Source organism: Stomoxys calcitrans, chromosome 1, assembly GCF_963082655.1.
Source record: "Stomoxys calcitrans chromosome 1, idStoCalc2.1, whole genome shotgun sequence".
In the NCBI taxonomy this organism is placed as follows: domain Eukaryota; kingdom Metazoa; phylum Arthropoda; class Insecta; order Diptera; family Muscidae; genus Stomoxys; species Stomoxys calcitrans.
The window spans coordinates 229,315,641-229,334,878 of NC_081552.1; the positions used below are offsets into that span (position 1 = coordinate 229,315,641).

At 39.8% G+C, this 19,238-nt stretch overlaps 1 protein-coding gene across 3 annotated transcripts in view; it reads right to left on the reverse strand.

Annotated features, from left to right (window-relative positions):
• LOC106092432 (2-oxoglutarate dehydrogenase-like, mitochondrial) overlaps positions 1 to 18,715 on the reverse strand; it is a 93,612-nt gene extending 74,897 nt beyond the window's left edge. For all 3 annotated transcript variants that reach the window (XR_009396500.1, XM_059360576.1, XM_059360580.1), the window contains exons 1-10: positions 18,538 to 18,715; positions 18,294 to 18,476; positions 17,930 to 18,224; positions 17,792 to 17,873; positions 17,552 to 17,728; positions 15,718 to 15,952; positions 11,976 to 12,689; positions 11,757 to 11,911; positions 10,716 to 11,610; positions 3,789 to 3,937 (exon numbers count right to left, since the gene is read on the reverse strand). Coding sequence is in view for 2 of the 3 variants with exons in the window: in XM_059360576.1 (XP_059216559.1) it covers positions 3,789 to 3,937; positions 10,716 to 11,610; positions 11,757 to 11,911; positions 11,976 to 12,689; positions 15,718 to 15,952; positions 17,552 to 17,728; positions 17,792 to 17,873; positions 17,930 to 18,224; positions 18,294 to 18,476; positions 18,538 to 18,633 (2,981 nt within the window). In the remaining variant the exon portion in view is untranslated. The remainder of the gene's footprint in view (positions 1 to 3,788; positions 3,938 to 10,715; positions 11,611 to 11,756; positions 11,912 to 11,975; positions 12,690 to 15,717; positions 15,953 to 17,551; positions 17,729 to 17,791; positions 17,874 to 17,929; positions 18,225 to 18,293; positions 18,477 to 18,537) is intronic.
• Positions 18,716 to 19,238: the final 523 nt, after the last annotated feature.

Below are 19,238 nucleotides of genomic sequence, written 5' to 3' on the forward strand. Positions count from 1 at the left end.
CTCCTCAGAATGTAAATATTTGAATCGAAGAAATAAATTTGTACAAACTGAAACATTTGTATATAGGTTTTTGCCTTTATGTTTTGCCAATAAAATTTTTTCGGGTTCACAGATATTTTCACAGCGTAAATCAAGACGCTTAGTAGCAAGCATTCCTTCAACTTGCCAGTGATCAAATATGCATTTGTTTTGAAATGTTTAAGGAAATCCGTTTTCATTTCTTTCTTCTCTGCTTTGCTCTGACGGTTTAAATAATTGGACATCCATTTAAGTGTCACTGTAATTAAGTATTATAAACAGTGATGGCGTTTGAATGTAGAGAGAGAGAGAGAGAGAGAGAAGGAGACATTAAGGTGGTTCGCATTTTATAAACACCGCCATGAAATGGGCGATATACTTATCTAAGTATACAGCGCGCTTTCCGCAATAATTATACCCTATATTCACTACTGTGGTACAGGGTATTTTAACTTAGTGCATTTGTTTGTAACGCCCAGAAGGAAGATGGATAGACCCATTGATAAGTATACCGATCGACTCAGAATCACTTTCTGATTCGATTTAGCTATGTCCGTCTGTCTGTCCATGTTACTTTGTGTACAAAACAACAGGTCGCCATTTTCGTCCGATTGTCTTATCATGTTTTTGGGCCTAGACACAAAGCCTATTGAAATTGGAAAAAATCGGTTCAGATTTGGATATAGCTCCCATATATATATATTCGTCCGATTTGCAGTAATATTGCAATAAAGTGCTCATTTTCTAACCGATTCTCTCGAAATTTGGCAGGTGGGATTATCTTATGAATCTCGATATTGCTTGTCGATATTGTCATAAAAATCGGTTCAGATTTAGTAATAGCTCCCATATATATGTTCGTCCGATTTTGTGAAATATTGCAATAAAGTGCTCATTTGTTAATCGATTCTCTCGAAATTTGGCAGGAGGGATTTTCTTATGTCTCTCGACATTACTGGCGAATTTCATAGAAATCGGTTTAGAATTAGATATAGCTGCCATATATGCATATCGCCCGATTTTCACTTCTAAAGCCACTACAAGTGTATTGTTTTACCAATCTTACCAAAATTTAGCAAAACGCTTTCTTCGACGACTACCACAATATCTGAGAAGTTTGCTCGAAATCGGTTCAGGTTTAGATATAGCTCCCATATATATGTTCGTCCGATTTGAAGTAATAATGCAATAAAATGGGCATTTGCCAACCAATTCTCTCGAAATTTGGCAGGAAGGATTTTCTAATGACCCTCGACATTACTGGTAAATTTCATAGAAATCGGCTCAGATTTAGATATAGCTGCCATATATGTATATCGCCCGATTTTAACTTCTAGAGTCACACCAAGCGCATTTATTGACCAATATTGCCAAAATTTTGCACAAGGCTTTCCTCGACAACTACCACAATATCTGAGAAGTTTGCTCGAAATCGGTTCAGATTGAGATAAAGCTCCCATATATATGTTCGTCCGAAAACATGCATTCTGAACGCATCAACCGCTTCTTCAGGTGTCGAAAAACGTTGACCTCTTATTATTATTTTTTACGTATGGGAATAAAAACAAGCCATTCGGTGCCAAGTCAGGACTAAGCGCCGAATGACTCATCTCATCGATGTTTTGAGTGCTGAAAAATGCAGTTGTTTCGTATTTTAGGATCATTTCTTTCGACCAATCGACAGTTCCGCCGGGAACCCATTGGCTCCTTTTGCCTTATTGCTTTTCAGCCGGGTTACTACTACGTGAACCTCGTTTTGACTAGTTGTACTTGTCATTCCGTTTGTAACAACTCGAAATATTGATCTGCGACCCCATAAAGTACATTTATACTTGACCGCCTTGACATTTTAAGTTGATTTTGCCATGTCCGTCCGTGTGCCCGTCCATATGTCCGTCCGTCGTCGTGTCCGTCCGCCTGTGGAAATCACGATAACGGTCGAACTCGTAGAGCTAATTGCACGAAATTTTGCGCAGATACTTCTTATTGATATAGGTCGTTGGGGATTGCAAATGGGCCATATCGGTTCAGATTTGGATATAGCTCCCATATAAAGTGGTACTTCGACTTGACTTCTTGAGCTCCATGAAGCTGCAATTATTAACCGATTTGACTGAAATTTTGCATATAATGTTCCGTCACTTCCAACAATCGTGCCAAGTATGGTCTGAATCGGTCTATAACCGGATATAGCTCCCATATGAACCGATTTCCCGATTTGACTTCTTGAGCCCCTAAAAGCCGCAGGTGTTATCCAATTGAGCTGACATTTTGCACGTATCGTGACAAGTATGGTCCAAATCGATGTATAATCTGATATAGCTCCTATACACCCCGATCTCCTGATTTAACGTCTAAAACCCCTGTAAGCCTCAATTTTTATCCGATGGGCCTGAAATTGTGTACCTAGTGTTCTGTGCGGACTGAGGACCAACAATCATGTCACGTACGGTCCAAATCCTTTATGTAAACTTTAAGCAGACCGAACTTAGCACGCTTTTACTTGTTTTTTTTACCCACCACCATAGGATGGGGGCATACTAATCTAGTCATACCATTTGTACCACCTCGGAATATTGATCTGGGATCCCATAGTGTATATATATTCTTGATCGTCTGGACATTCTGAGTCGAACTAGCCATGTCCGTCCGTCTGTCGAAATCACGATAGCGGTCGAAGGTTTAGAGCGAGCCGCTTGCAATTTTGCACAGATACTTTATGGCCATATCGGTTAAGATTTCGGTATAGCTCCTATATAAACCGATCTCCCGATTTGACTTCTTGAGCCTAGGAAAGTCACATTTTTTGTCCGATTTAGCTTAAATTTTGCACATAATGTTCTGTTATGACTTGCAACAACTGCGTCAAGTACGGTCCAAATCGGTATATAACCTGGCATAGCTCCCATATAAACCGATCTCCCGATTTGACTTCTTGAGCCCCTGGAAGCTTTAATTTTTGTCCAATTTAGATGACATTTTGCACCCACATTTTGTTCTGTTATGACATCCAACAACTTTGCTTAGTATAGTCTAAATCAGTTATGAACATGATATAGCTCCCATATAAACCGATCTCCCGTTTTATCTTATTGAGCCCTTGGAAGCCGTAATTTTTGTCTGATTTGGCTGAAAACTGTGCCAAGTACGGTCTAAATCGGTCAAGAACTTAATATAGCTCCCATATAAACCGATTTCCTGATTTGACTTCTTGAGCCCCTGGAAGCCTCAATTATTGTACGGTCCAAATTGGTCAAGAACCTGATACACCTCCCATATAAACTGATCTCCCGATTTGACTTCTTGAGTCCCTGGAATCGATTTGGTGTTCTGTTATGATTCCCCACAACTGTGCTATGTGCGGTCCAAATCGTTCTATAACCCATATAAACCGGTCTCTCGATCATTCTTGTTCGGTTCCTACAGGTTTTAATTTTTGCTTGTTTGACAGAAGTTTGGTATCTATTGGGTTGCCCAAAAAGTAATTGCGGATTTTTTAAAAAAAGTAAATGCATTTTTAATAAATTTTAGAATGAACTTTAATCAAATATACTTTTTTTACACTTTTTTTCTTTTTTTCCGACTATATGAAAAATCCGCAATTACTTTTTGGGCAACCCATAGAATAAAACTATGGTCTTCAAATAAATTCATTTTGTTTACATTTTTTGCAGAATCCATGGTGGTGGGTTCCCAAAATTCGGCCTGGCAGATCTTAGCACGCTTTTACTTTTTTTATTTCGTAAATTTATAAATTACTTTGTACTTACGCTTCATCTTTTGCCATGGCTGTTTGAAAGCGTGGTTGTACATAGGTCCAGGCACCCTGATTCTTATGCTCCTCCTGAGCCCATAAAACTTCAGCATTTTTATATTTTAAAATCTCATCTCGTATTAAATCATAGGGAAAGGGACAAATCTAATAAAAAAACAAAAAATAATGAAATAAAAAAATGTACACTGGGACCAAATTAAATATGTCCCTTAACGGTCGGGAGCATTTTTATATATCTTAGAAATAAGTAATAAAATATCGAAATATGAATTATAAACTACATCAAAAGTACAAACCCTTACTGCAGAAGCCTGCCTGTTCGGTTCATTCGAAGGCCTGTAATACCCCAGCTTACTACTCCTGACCTTACATCAATAATTTTCTAGAAATGCCAACTGGCAATCGGTGGTTTGTAGCTTATAATGTGAGAGGGCATCCTATCTACACAGAAAACAATCTCAAAAAAATTTTCAACTAAAAATTTAATTGCAAATAAAATCGTGTTCAATTAAAAAATTTATTAATTCAGTTATTCTTTTATTGAATATGATTTTTTCAATTACAGTCGTGATTGAAATTTTTACCGTTTTTAATTAAAAAACTAATTCAATTAATTTTTTAATTAAATCTGAAAAATTTTCAATCACAAATTTCAATTTTGTAATTTTCAATTAAAGAATTAATTGATTCAATCATATTTTTGATCGAATCTTGAAAAATTCTTAAATATGGTGCTTAAGTAAATTCAATTAAAGGCTATTTTGTTCCCTACAATATAAAGGGACGGAGATTTCAAAGATCCATACGTCCCACATTTCGACAAATCTATAACAGTGTCGGCAAACACACACATACTATTGCACATAGGTGTGTAGGTGCACAAGAACATAAGCCCATGGGCTTGCAAATATTACGCACACTGCTACATGTGCCCAACACAGGTCTAAAGCAATACCATAGCAGCTTGTTCTAAGTGTTGGACTAACCCGATGGAGTCCGTCATCGGCCAAGGGCTGGCGCCTCAGTACCCAAACACACTTCTACGACAAAACAGGCTTCTATGACAATAACATATCTAGAGGTGACCTACCTCTACCCGAGACCCGAAATTTTTTGGAAAACCCCCGCGGGGGAAGTTTTTTTATACGGGTCGACACGACCTTTGACCAAGCAAAGCATCTTCATGTTCCAGGAGGTAAACATCTGTGTACCAAATATAGAAATTAATTGGAATTTTCAAAAAATTTCAATCATTTGTTAATTGGATCAATACAAAAATTAATTGAAAATTTCAAAAATTTCAATTTCAATTCAAAATTGCAATTGTTGTTTTAATTGAATATGCAAGTTTTTTTAATTAAAACATTTTTCAATTATTTTTCAAATACGGCGATTGATATTATCATTTTTGCGATTGAAGCAGTTTCAATTAAAAAATTAATTGGATCAATTAATTTCGTAATTGAAACCGATTTGTATTTTTGTTTTGTTTTTATTAACATTTGTCTTAAATCTCTGGATGTCAAAGTCGGAAGTCGATTCCACATATGAACAATTCGGGCGAAATAAGAATTCTAGAATGTCTAGTATCCCTGACAAACATCCTTACATCAAGAATAAGAAGACGAATATCAGACGAACACACACACACACACACATGAAAGTACCGATAGAACAGCGCCCACATTGCGATGATGGTCAAGGGAGGGAATGAAGTTGCATACCCTACTGTCCCCTATCAACGCCATCGCTCTGCTCTGTACATGGTCCAGTAGCTCCAGGGATGATATTGAAGCTCCAACCCATACATGTGAGTTGTACTCCATTTTCGGCCTTATAAAAAATGGTGTAGATGTTAAAAAGATCAGACGGAGTGAAGTAATTCTTACACCGTTTATAGAAGCCTAAACACTTGAATGCTTCTTTCGACACTTCAAATACATGTTTAGCCCAACGGACATCACTTTGTATTTTCATGCCCAGAACATCAAGAGCTTCTGATTGCTCAACATCTATACCGTTAATAGACAAAGATGATCGTAATGGGTCAGCGAATCGTTTGTGTGACAACAAGCAGCACTGAGTCTTCCGTGCATTAAAATCTACTCGATTCATTCGACCCCACTCAGAAATGGCCAGCAAATCCTGGCAGAGTGTATCATCCATAACCCGCCTCTTGTCCTCAATCTCTCGAAGACTCGGCCTATGGTCGAATGTGTACGAATGTCAAAGATTACTGCCATCCGCAAACGAATAGATCGGATTCGGATCGGATAAGAAAAGAGAAGGGGAAAAAACAGAGCCTTGGGGTACACCTGCGGTCAATTTATGCTCATTGGATGAGAACCCATCTATAAGACGAATAGTGCGATCTCTGAGAAAGCCCGATACCAAATGCGACAAGCTTTGATAGTAGTGCACCGTGCCAGACCCTATCAAATGCCTTGGAGATATCCAGACCCACAAGCTTACTCTCACCAAACTGGTGGATTGAGCGACTTCAACGTTTCGAGAGAAGTGCCATGAGGTAGCCCGAAGAACGATTTAGGCGGAACCCATAATCTTACTTACTAGAAGCAAGAGTACAAAGAGTACGCAGACGCTGTTCGTAGAGAAATTTTTCGCGCCTAAGCACATTGTCACACGAATATCTTGCCTCCTTGTGCTGCAGTTCGGTATTGGCATTTTTATCCATGCGTCAGTTCCTGAAAGCCACCTCTTTCGATCTGACAGCATTTCTGCATGTCTGGTTAAACCAACTTTTATCGTCTTATTTAGCCGTTATAGTCTTAACATGAATCAATGTCCTCATTCAATTTAAAATTATATTCTCAAACATTTCAGGAGTTGCATTTATATCGCCATCTAGAAAACAGTTTCCAATTAAAATGCAGAATGAATCCATTGAGCTCAGACCAACAGATGCTGAAACAATGCAGTGATCGGGGTTACCAAGAGGTGCAAGAGTACTAACTTCGTACTTTTCAGGGTGTGAAGGTAAAAAACGTAAAAAAAATATTATTTTGGTGCCCTTAGACACATCCTAATTCGGAGCCCTTAGGAGTCGTATGACTCGAATTGGAAAGCCAGGAGGAGTTGTGGACGTTGGTTTTCCCGCCTAATGCTGGCAACATTTGTGAGGTACTATACCATGTAAAACTTCTCTTCAAAGAGGTGTCGCTCTGCGACACGCCGTTCGGACTCGGCTATAAAAGGGAGATCCCTTATCATTGAGCTTAAACTTGAATCGGACTGCACTCATTAATATGAGAGAAGTTTGCCCCTGTTCCTTAGTGGAATGTTGATGGGCAAAATTTTGGATTTTTGTCAGTCCAAGTGTTGTCGTCATTGGAACACTACATCATTACGTACATATATAACGAGGCCTCTGTGCAAAATAAAAAGAGACAGAGTGTGGTACCCAGGTATGCGAAAATCCTGTGGATCTTAATCCTCACGCACCTGGGTCTCACAAAGAGCTAGAATGTTAGGACAGTGAAAATGAATATGTGCATGCACCGCAAAGAAATTCGCCCTCAACCCTCGTATGTTGACCGAATGTATTTTAAAATCACCTATCATTTGGACAACCAGAAGAAAAGAGAACAAAAGCAAACACTAATGTGTAATGAATAAAACAAACTCGTTGAATCCTCGCCTTTGAATACCCCCTCTGCTTAGTGTAATGCCTTAAGCAGTGGAAGCACAGCGACGAGATTACTAGAGTGTAGACTTCATTACATCCATTCATTTGTGAGGTTTACAGCTACAATACAGTCTTACATTTCAAGGCGCCTCGATCTTCTCTTTTTTTTCCAATTTCTGGCACTTAGTTTTGAGATGTATTTCTTCACTTGATGCTGATAACATGTCCTAGCCAACGTAATCATTGTATTTGATAATTTTTAACTATGCTCACGGCTTCATACGACGCCGTAATTCTCTATCAACACAGACTGGTCCATATGTTTTACAAAGAATCTTTCTCTCAAACATTTCAAGTAACTGTACAATCTTTTTCAGCAGAATATTTATGAAATAATTCGGTAAGCTGTCCTCCTGTCTGAAACATCGCTTGGTATTTAACGCTTCCGAGAGAACCTGTCGAACGGAGAAACGAGTGTCAGCGAGCGTCATTCTGCAGTGTTGCAGTCGACTAAAATATGGTAAGTATCGATATGCTTCTCTTGTTTATATCTCGGGATTTAACATATTGTGGATATATGGTCTATTGTGGATTAACCAGGTCTAAAGCAGCATTGATAAGACCCAATATCTCGTTTACGTTAAATCAGCGATGGACAAAAATACACACACTATTGCACATTATTATGTACATACGTAGACAAGAAAATAATCTCATGCAAGCCCATGGGCGTGCAAATAATTGCAAAAGTATTAGTGTGCTCACCACAGCTTTAGATTTTAATCTCTTACACAGTACGCTCTTACACAGCGGAGATATTTCAGAGATATCAATGAGTGCTGTCCAATACAAGTTTGTGCTCAATGATAAGGGACCTAAGCGACACCATTTTGTATAGAAGTTGACACGACTGATTGTCTATGGGAATTCCTTACAAGTATCGGCAGCATTAGAAGGGGAAACCACGACTGAAAATATTTTCCGATGATATCACCGAGATTTAACCCATGCTAACTTCGGAGCTACTCATACGCAGGTTATATTCTTGAATGGGCTAAATAGTCCAGATGTCCCGATTTAGGGTCTTTGGGCCATAAAAGGGGTATTTTCGTCCGGTTTTGATGAAATTTTCCACAGTAAGTTTTATTAGACCAATCGACAGTGTTTCAAATATGGTCTTTATCCTATATCTAGACCGATCTGCCGATTCGTGATCCTATGCCCATACACACTATGCTTATTTTCCGATTTTGATGAAATTTGAAACAAGAAGTTGCACTAGGCCCCCTAATACAAACAAACAACAAGTTATTTTGCCCATGAACAATCCACTAAGGAACAGGGGCAAACATCTCACAATATCAATGAGTGCAGTCCGATTAAAGTTTAAGCTCTATGATAAGGCGCCTCCTTTTTATAGCCGAGTCCGAACGGCGTGCCGCAATGCGACACCTCATTGGAGAGAAGTTTAACATGGCATAGTACCTCACAAATGTTCCCAGCATTAGGAGGAGAAAATCACAGCTGAAAATTTTTTCTGACGGTTTCGCCATGATTCGAACCCAGGCGTTCAGCGTCATAGACGGACATGCTAACCTCTGAGCTACGGTGGCCTCCACCTGATACCGCCACCTGATACTCGAACAAAATATGGTCTATGTCGGACCCTATTTAGATATATGAATCTGCCATATGAACCGATCTGCCAATTTAGGGCCTTGAAGCCTGAACATTGGCTATATCGGTTCAGATTTGGATATAGCTCCCATATAAACCGATCTCCCATATGAATTCTTGCAAGTCAAGATTTTTTTCATCTGATTTGGCTGAAATTTTGCATGTAGTGTTCTGTTATGACTTCCAACAACTGCGCTAGGTACGATCCAAATCGGTCTACAACCTGGTATAGCTCCCATATAAACCGATCTCCCGATTTGACTTCTTGAGCACTTACAAGCCTCAATTTTTGATCGATTTGGCTGCAATTTTGCATGTGGTGTTCTGTTAAGACTTCGAATAACTGTGCTAAGTACGGTCCAAATAGGTCTACAACCTGCTATAGCTCCCAGGTTGTAGCTGTAAGTGCTCAAGAAGTCAATCTCCCGATTTGACTTCTTGAGCACTTACAAGCCGCAATTTTTGTTCAATTTGGCTAAAATTTTGCATGTGGTGTTCTGTTATGACTTCCAACAACTGTGCGTAGTACGGTCCAAATCGGTCTATAACCGCAATTTTTGTCCGATTTGGCTGAAATTTTGCATGTGGTGTTCTGTTATGACTTTAGACAACGGTGCCTAGTACGGTCCAAATCGGTCTATAACCTGATATAGCTCCCATGTAAACCGATCTCCCGATTTGACTTCTTGAGCACTTACAAACCGCAATTTTCATCCGATTTGGCTGCAATTTTGCACGTGGCGTTCTGTTAAGACTTCCAACAACTGTGCCTAGTGCGGTCCAAATTGGCAAATTGGTCTATAACCTGATATAGCTCCCATATGAACCGATCTCCCGATTTGACTTCTTGAGCACTTACAAACCGCAATTTTTGTCCGATTTGACTGAAATTTTGCATGTAGTGTTCTATTCTGACTTCCAACAACTGTGCCAAGTACAGTCCAAATCGGTCTATAACTTGATATAGCTCACATATGAACCGATCTCCCGATTTGACTTCTTGAGCCCTTGGAGGCCGCAATTTTTGTCCGATTTGGCTGAAATTTTGCATGTAGTGTTCTGTTATGACTTTCAACAACTGTGCAAAGTACGGTCCAAATCGATCTATAACCTGATATAGCTCCCATGTAAACCGATCTCCCGATTTGACTTCTTGAGCCCTTACAAGCAGCAATTTTTGTCCGATCTGGCTGAAATTTTACACGTGGCGTTCTGTTAAGACTTCGAATAACTGTGCCAAGTACGGTCAAAATCGGTCTATAACATGATATAGCTCCCATATAAACCGATCTCCCGATTTGACTTCTTGAGCCCTTACAAGCAGCAATTTTTGTCCGATTTGTCTGAAATGTGATGTTCTGTTATGACTTCTAACAACTGTGTCAAGTACTGTCCAAATCAGTCTATAACCTGCTATAGCTCTTGATTATCCTTGTTCGGTTCCTAGAAGCTTTAATTTTGCTGGTTTGACAAATGTTTGGGATGTAAATAGAATAAAACTATACCCCCTAACTAATTTTATTTTTAGTACATTTTTAGCAGAATCCATGGGGGTGGGTGCCCAAGATTCGACCTGACCGAACTCACTTTTTAACTCACCTGCTCAACACGAATCAAACTTATTTGGCTTTCGGCTTTCTTGTCCGCTCTTGCTTTGAACAAGTCAAAATAAACTTTGCCCGAACAGAAAACCACTTTCTTAACACAATCAGGATTTTCGGAAGCTGGTCCTTCATCGACTATAATGCGTTTGAATGCTGTACATTCCGACATATCTGAAAATGGACTCCTTGCCAGGGGATGTCTTAATCCTGACTTTGGGGTACACAAAATCAAAGGTTTACGAAACGGCAAGGCAATTTGTCGCCTCAATATGTGAAACAAATTCGCTGGAGTTGTACAATTCGCCACAATCCAATTGGTGTCATTTAGTTGCCTTAATGCCACATCATCACAATGGCAGGGCAAAATATCAGGATCATCATGACACATTTGTAGGAAACGCTCTAGACGACATGATGAATGTTCAGGGCCCATACCTTCCATGCCATGGGGCAATAGCACCACCAAGCCGGACTGGCGAACCCATTTCATTTCACCGCTGGATATGAATTGATCAAAAATTGCCTGGCCTGTATTGCAGAAATCTCCAAATTGAGCCTCCCACATGACCAAAGCATTGGGATTACTCATGGAATAGCCATGCTCAAAGCCTAGGAGGGCATACTCACTAAGACTGCTGTTACACACAGTGTAGGTGGCCTGATCTGGATAGAGATGGGCCAGGGTGTTATAGGTGGCCTTATCGACCGATTGATGACGCAACACATGATGGCGATGTGAAAATGTGCCACGTTCAACATCTTCTCCCGATAGACGAACATGAACACCTTCCTTGAGTAGGGTGCCATAGGCCAAGGCTTCACCCAAAGCCCAATCGGCCATACACTCCTTGACCATTTGTTGGCGGCCCTGGAGGATGCGTTCGAGACCCCTGAAAGAGAAGTGTTAAAAAATGTTACAAATTAGAAGTCTAGGATAAGGTAAAGGTGAAAGGACCTCCAGCGAAGGTGGTGGGGAAAGCTTTTCTTGGTCATTTAGAGGTAGTTAAGGGGAAATATGGTTGCATGCAACACTTACTTATGTATTTCAAATTGTATTTCCGGTGGAGGTGGTGAAGAAAACTTCTTGGCTATGTGCATTAAAATCTCCTTCTTAACACCGGTGGGAGCCATTTCCATGCGGTCTTTGCCATCAAAGAAGCCAGACCAAGGAGAATCAATCCAATCTTTGTACTTTGCAAAACATACAAAAGCATTATTGTAGGCACCAGAGTTGCCATCTACTCTTCCTACCCACCCTTATGATCTGTTCCTTATCCGACTCCTTGAATCCCTCCTCCAGTATGCCATCATATTCCTCAATGGTGGCCTTCAACTCTTCCGATGTTATAATTTTCTCTTGCAATAACTTCTCCGCATACAATTGCAGCACAGGTTTGTGTTTTCGTATTTTTTGATACATCAAAGGTTGGGTAAACATTGGCTCATCGGCCTCATTATGACCGTTGCGACGATAGCCCACCAAATCCACCACAATATCATCGTGCCATGTGGCTCTCCATTCGGCTGCCAGGCCACTTAAAAATACCGCCGCCTCAGGATCATCGGCATTGACATGCAGTATGGGAGCATTCACCACACGTGCTACATCCGTGCAAAAAGGCGACGAACGATGAAAACGTGGATCAGTGGTAAAGCCCACTTGATTGTTAATGACAATGTGAATGGTGCCATGATTTGTGTACGAGGGCAGATCGGACAGATGAATACTTTCATAGACCACACCCTGGCCACAGAAGGCAGCATCTCCATGTATGAGTATAGACATAACTTTGCGACCCTCTGAATCGCCTCTGTAGAATTGCTCGGCTCTGGTTTTGCCCATGACCACAGGATTGACTGCTTCCAAATGCGAAGGATTGGCTACCAAGGCGATGCGAACATTTTTATTGGTAATGCGATTCAAACGCTCCGTGTAGGTTCCCAAATGGTATTTAACATCACCGGAGCCCTATGAAAAAAATCAAAAAAGTTGTACATATTTAAATGAAAGTTGTGGAAAGGTGAATGTTGGCTTTTTTATACCCCCCCACCGAAGGATGAGGGTATATTCATTTTGTCATTCCGTTTGCAACATATCGAAATATCCATTTCCGACCCTAAAAAGTACGATTCTAGACGTTCTAGCCATGTCCGTCCGTCTGTCTGTTGAAATCACCCTACAGTCTTAAAAAATAGAGGTATCGAGCTGAAACTTTGCAAAAATTCTTTTTTTTTTGTCCATAAACATGTTATTGTAAATTTGAAGATGGGCTATATCGGACTGTATCTTGATATAGCCCCCATATAGGCCGATCCGCCGATTTAGGATCTTAGGCCCATACAAGCCACATTTATTATCCGATTTTGCTGAAATTCGGGACAGTGAGTTGTGTTAGGTCCTTCGACATCTTTCTTCAATTTGGCTCAGATCGGCCCAGATTTGGATATAGCTGCCATATAGACCGATCTCTCGATTTAAGGTTTTTGGTCCATAAAAGGCGCATTTATTGTCCGATTTCTCCAAAATTTGGTACAGTGAGTTAAGTTAAACCAATCGAGATACTTCTGCAATATTTCACCGATCGGTCCAAATTCGAAAATAGCTGCCATATAGACCGATCTCTCGATTTAAGGTTATGGGCCGATAAAAGGCGCATTTATTGCCCAATGTCGCCGAAATTTGGGACCCTGAATTGTTTTTGGCCCTTCGACATATTTCTTCAATTTGGTTCAGATCGGTCCAGATTTGGATATAGCTGCCATATACAACGATCCGCCGATTTGGGGTCTTGGGCCCATAAAAGCCACATTTATTATCCGATTTTACTGAAATTTGAGACAGTGGGTTGCGTTAGGCGCTTCGACATCTTTTTTCAATTTAGCCAAGATCGGTCCAGATTTGGATATAGCTACCATATAGACCGATCCGGCGATTTAGGGTCTTAGGCCCATAAAAGCCACATTTATTATCCGATGTCGCCGAAATTTGGGACAGTGAGTTAAGTTAAGTCCCTCGACATATTTCTACATTTTGGCCTAGATCGAGCAAGATTTGATATAGCAGCCATATAGACCGATCTCCCGATATAAGGTTTTGGGCCCATAAAAGGCGCATTTATTGTCTGATGTCGCCGAAATTTGGGGAAGTGAGTTGTATTAGGCCCTTTGACATCCTTCTGCAATTTAGCTCAGATCGGTCCATATTTGAATGTAGCTGCCATGTAGACCGATCTCTCGATTTAAGGTTTTGGGGCCATAAAAGGTGCATTTATTGTCCAATGTCGCCGAGATTTGGGACAGTGAGTTGTGTTAGGCCCTTCGACATCCTTCTTCAATTTGGCCCAGATCGGTCCAGATTTGGATATAGCTGCCATATTGACCGATCTCTCGATTTAAGGTTTTGGGCCCATAAAAGGAGCATTTATTGTCCGATTTTGACAAAATTTGGGACAGTGAGTTGTGTTAGGCCCTTCGACATCCTTCTTCAATTTGGCCCAGATCGGTCCAGATTTGGATATAGCTGCCATATTGACCGATCTCTCGATTTAAGGTTTTGGGCCCATAAAAGGCGCATTTATTGTCTGATGTCGCCGAAATTTGGGGCAGTGAGTTGTGTTAGGCCCTTTGATATCCTTCTGCAATTTAGCTCAGATCGGTCCATATTTGAATGTAGCTGCCATGTAGACCGATCTCTCGATTTAAGGTTTTGGGGCCATAAAAGGTGCATTTATTATCCGATTTTGCTGAAATTTGAAACAGTGAGTTGTGTTAGGCCCTTCGACATCCTTCTTCAAATTGGCCCAGATCGGTCCAGATTTGAATATAGCTGCCATATAGACCGATCCGCCGATTTAGGGTCTTGGGCACATAAAAGGCGCATTTATTGTCCGAAATCGCCGAAATTTGGGACAGTGAGTTTTGTTAGGCCTTTTGATATCCTTCTGCAATTTGGCTCAGATCGGTCCAGATTTCGATATAGCTGTCATATAGACCGATCTCTCGATTTAAGGTTTTGGGCCCATAAAAGGCGCATATATTGTCCGATTTCCCAAAATTTGGGATAGTGAGTTGTGTTAGACCACTCAACATTTTTCTGAAACTTGGACCAAATAGATCCAGATTTCGATATAGCTGTCATATAGACCGATCTCTCGATTTAAGGTCTTGCGCCCATTAAAGGCGCATTTATTGTCTGATGTCGCCGAAATTTGGGACAGTGAATTGTGTTAGGCCCTTCGACATCCTTCTTCAATTTGGCCCAGATCGGTCTAGATTTGGATATAGCTGCCATATAGACCGATCCGCCGATTTAGGGTCTTGGGCCCATAAAACCCACATTTATTAACCGATTTTGCTGAAATTTGGGACAGTGAGTTGCGTTAGGCGCTTCAACATCCTTTTTCAATCTGGCCAAGATCGGTCCAGATTTAGATATAGCTGTCATATAGACCGATCCGGCGATTTAGGGTCTTAGGCCCATAAAAGGCGCATTTATTGTCCGATCTCTCCGAAATTTAGGACAGTGAGTTGTGTTCGGCTCTTCGACATCCTTCTTCAATTTGGCCCAGATCGGTTCAGATTTGGATATAGCTGCCATATAGACCGATCTCTCGATTTAAGGTTTTGGGCCCAAAAAAAAAGCGCATTTATTGTCCGAAATTTGGGAGTTTTGTTAGGCTCTTCGACATTTTTGTGAAACATAGCCCAAATCGGTTCAAATTTGGATATAGCTGCCATATAGGCTGATGTCGCGATTTAAAGTCTTGGCCCCATAAAAGGCACATTTGTAATCTGATTTCACTGAAATTTAGGACAGTGACTTATGTTAGGATTTTCGACATCCGTGTCATATATGGTTCATATCGCTTTATTTTTAGATATAGCTACAATGTGGAGTATTTTTGAAGTCATTATACACCCATGAGGCCTAGATGTTTAGATTATAAATGTAAGCAAAATTGTATAGTAGAAGGCATAGAGGACAAAAACATAATTACCGAATCATCTGCCTTTAACACCCTAAATTGGGCAAATATTTGATGCAATGGTTTCCGACATATGTTGGCCAATGTATTTAGGCGTCCTCGATGAGCTAAACCAATAATAAAGGACTCTACACCCAATGCCGAGGAACGGTCAATGACTTCCTTCAAACAGGGTATTAACACCTCACAGCCCTCCAAGCCAAAACGTTTTTCGGAGGACCATTTTTTGGCCAAGAAATTTTCAAAACTAAAATAAAATATGGAAAAATTAAAATTTTCTTTATATGAGGAGAAAAACAAAATTTTTATACAAAGCAAATTTCATTTTGCCAACAAAGGATAACTTTTTATACCCTCCACCATAAGATGGGGGGTATACTAATTTCGTCATTCTGTTTGTAACTACTCGAAATATTCGTCTGAGACCCCATAAAGTATATATATTCTTGATCGTCGTGACATTTTATGTCGATCTAGCCATGTCCGTCCGTCCGTCCGTCTGTCTGTCGAAAGCACGCTAACTTCCGAAGGAGTAAAGCTAGCCGCTTGAAATTTTGCACAAATACTTCTTATTAGTGTAGGTCGTTTGGTATTGTAAATAGACCATATCGGTCCATGTTTTGATATAGCTGTCATATAAACCGATCTTGGGTCTTGATTTCTTGAGCCTCTAGAGTGCGCAATTCTTATCCGGTTTGAATGAATTTTGGCACGACGTGTTTTGTTATAATATCCAACAACTGTGCTAAGTATGGTTCAAATCGGTCCATAACCTGATATAGCTGCCATATAAACCGATCTTGGGTCTTGACTTCTTGAGCCTCTAGAGTGTGCAATTCTTATCCGATTGGAATGAATTTTGGCACGACGTATTTTGTTATGATATCCAACAACTGTGCCAAGTATGGTTCAAATCAGTTCATAACCTGATATAGCTGCCATATAAACCGATCTTGGGTCTTGACTTCTTGAGCCTCTAGAGTGCGCAATTCTTATCCGATTGGAATGAAATTTTGCACGACGTGTTTTGTTATGATATCGAATAACTGTTCCAAGTATGGTTCAAATCGGTTTATAACCTGATATAGCTGTCATATAAACCGATCTTGGGTCTTGACTTCTTGAGCCTCTAGAGGGCGCAATTCTTATCCGATTTGAATGAATTTTGGGACGACGTGTTTTGTTATGATATCCAACATCTGTGCCAAGTATGGTTCAAATTGGTTCATAATCTGACATAGCTTTCATATAAACCGATCAGGGATCTTGACTTCTTGAGCCTCTAGAGGGCGCAATTATTATCGGATTTGCCTGAAGTTTTGCATGACGTATTTTATTCTTACTTTCAACAACTGTGTCAAATAAGGTTCAAATCGGTTCATAACCTGATATAGCTGCCATATAAATCGATCTGGGATTTTGACTTCTTGAGCCTCTACAATTATTATCCGATTTGCCTGAAATTTTGTACGTCGGATTCTCTCATGACCATCAACATACGTGTTTATTATGGTCTGAATCGGTCTATATCCCGATACTGCTCCCATATAAATCGTTCTCCCTATTTTACTTCTTGAGTCCCCAAAGGGCGCAATTCGTATTCGATTTGGCTGACATTTTACACAGGTCTCCAACATATAATTTAATTGTGGTCCAAACCGGACCATATCTTGATATCGCTCTAATAGCAGAGCAAATCTTTTCTTATATCCTTTTTGCCTAAGAAGAGATGCCCGGAAAAGAACTCGACAAATGCGATCCATGGTGGAGGGTATATAAGATTCGGCCCGGCCGAACTTAGCACGCTTTTACTTGTTTGAATTCGATTCGTTCATTGAAAACTTACGCAGTGGCTCTTATGAGACGCGATAAAATTAATTTCTTCTTTTCAGCTGGCATTTGTAATTGTCCTGGCTTCTCAATGCGCTCTCTGATCCAGGCTCTCTTTTTGGAGCAAAAGATATACATGTACTCAATGCCCATGGTATCACAATAAATTTTTTCCAAGCGTTTTAGGATTTCACTAAGAAAAGAAAAATTTGTAAAAAAAAAACAGATCACATACTGAATTTGGTTGCCTTTATACCGAAAAGTCAATTCCCTTTCATCTCCACCTATAAAAGTCGTTGTACCGGCCAATTTAAATGTTTGGTCTAAATTTCTTTCATCTAAAAGAAAAAATCATTCACCATTCGTAACAAGCGGAACCTATGAAAAAATGTACCCTTAAAGAAATCTCCTTTAATGAAAACATTTTCATTGGCATTCAATTCCACGCCACATTTGGTTATGGTCTTGTTGTGCGTAACAATGCCCAAAGGATCCAAACTTGCAGCTAAAAAACCACGAGTTTGATAACTTCTGATAATGTCATGAACCAGAATATGATCATCAATGGCTTTTTGAGCTAAACCACCGCCGCCAGCACAGAATTGAGACAAGGGCATTAAATCACGTTGGGGATGTGATTCGTGAGGTACGGGTTCATAGACACCAGAGCGGAAATAGGCATCCCAAGACTAAGAGAACACACAAAATTTACGATTAGCTCACAAATACAAATTCACCACAGCCATTCTAATACCAACCGTGTGAACGCAGGTTGGATCACGTTGCCACGCCCGATACATATCCTCAACATATGTTGCACTCGAACCTCCACCAACTGTTGTGGGCAATTGTGAGACCGGGGGAGTTGCCTTAACCGATTTGGTGGTTGTTAAAGGTTTGCAAAAATTTTGAATATTTTGAGCACTCCCAATTTCAGAATTCTTTAAGGAGAATGTAATAATTTTCAGCTTGTCATTTAAGGCTTTAATCATCCATACTTACCAAAAGAATTTTGAAACGTTTTGCGAAATTTGTTCTTTTAAAGGTTTTAGAGCAATGGGACTTAATTCCAAGCATATTTGCAAATTTAATATTCATTCAATGTCTTGAAACACAAATTGAAAAAAAATCATATAAAAAAATAAAAATCTCTTATATCAAAACTTTTCTTCTCTGACAAAACAAATATTTGATAAATTAGAATAAGTATCAATAAATAGTTGAAAACAGGGTGTTGATACTTTTGATGTCAGACAATATTGAAAACTTGCATCGAAATTTAATTTTCATAGAGCTCTACTTATCCCATTCTGTTTTTCTAGACTTGGTATTTCATTCGTAGTTTTGGTCTTTCTCTTCTGCTGACTCCATCAGCTTTACATTTTGTCTTTCTCGACTTGGTATTTCCGACGAAGTTTTGGTGTTTCTCTTCTGCTGGCACCATCAGCTTCTTATACAGGGTGCGCCAGAGAAACTTACTTATTTGAAGTCATAGAAAGCACTTCAGTTATTGTTACACCCTCCACCATAGGATGGGGGTATACTAATTTCGTCATTCTGTTTGTAACACCTCGAAATATTCGTCTAAGATCCCATAAAGTATATAGGGTGTGATTTCTTAAGAGGTATAGGAAAGTTTTCAAAAAAAAAAAAATCAGAATAATACATGAAATCTTTATTTGAATCGAAAGTACGGTCCATAT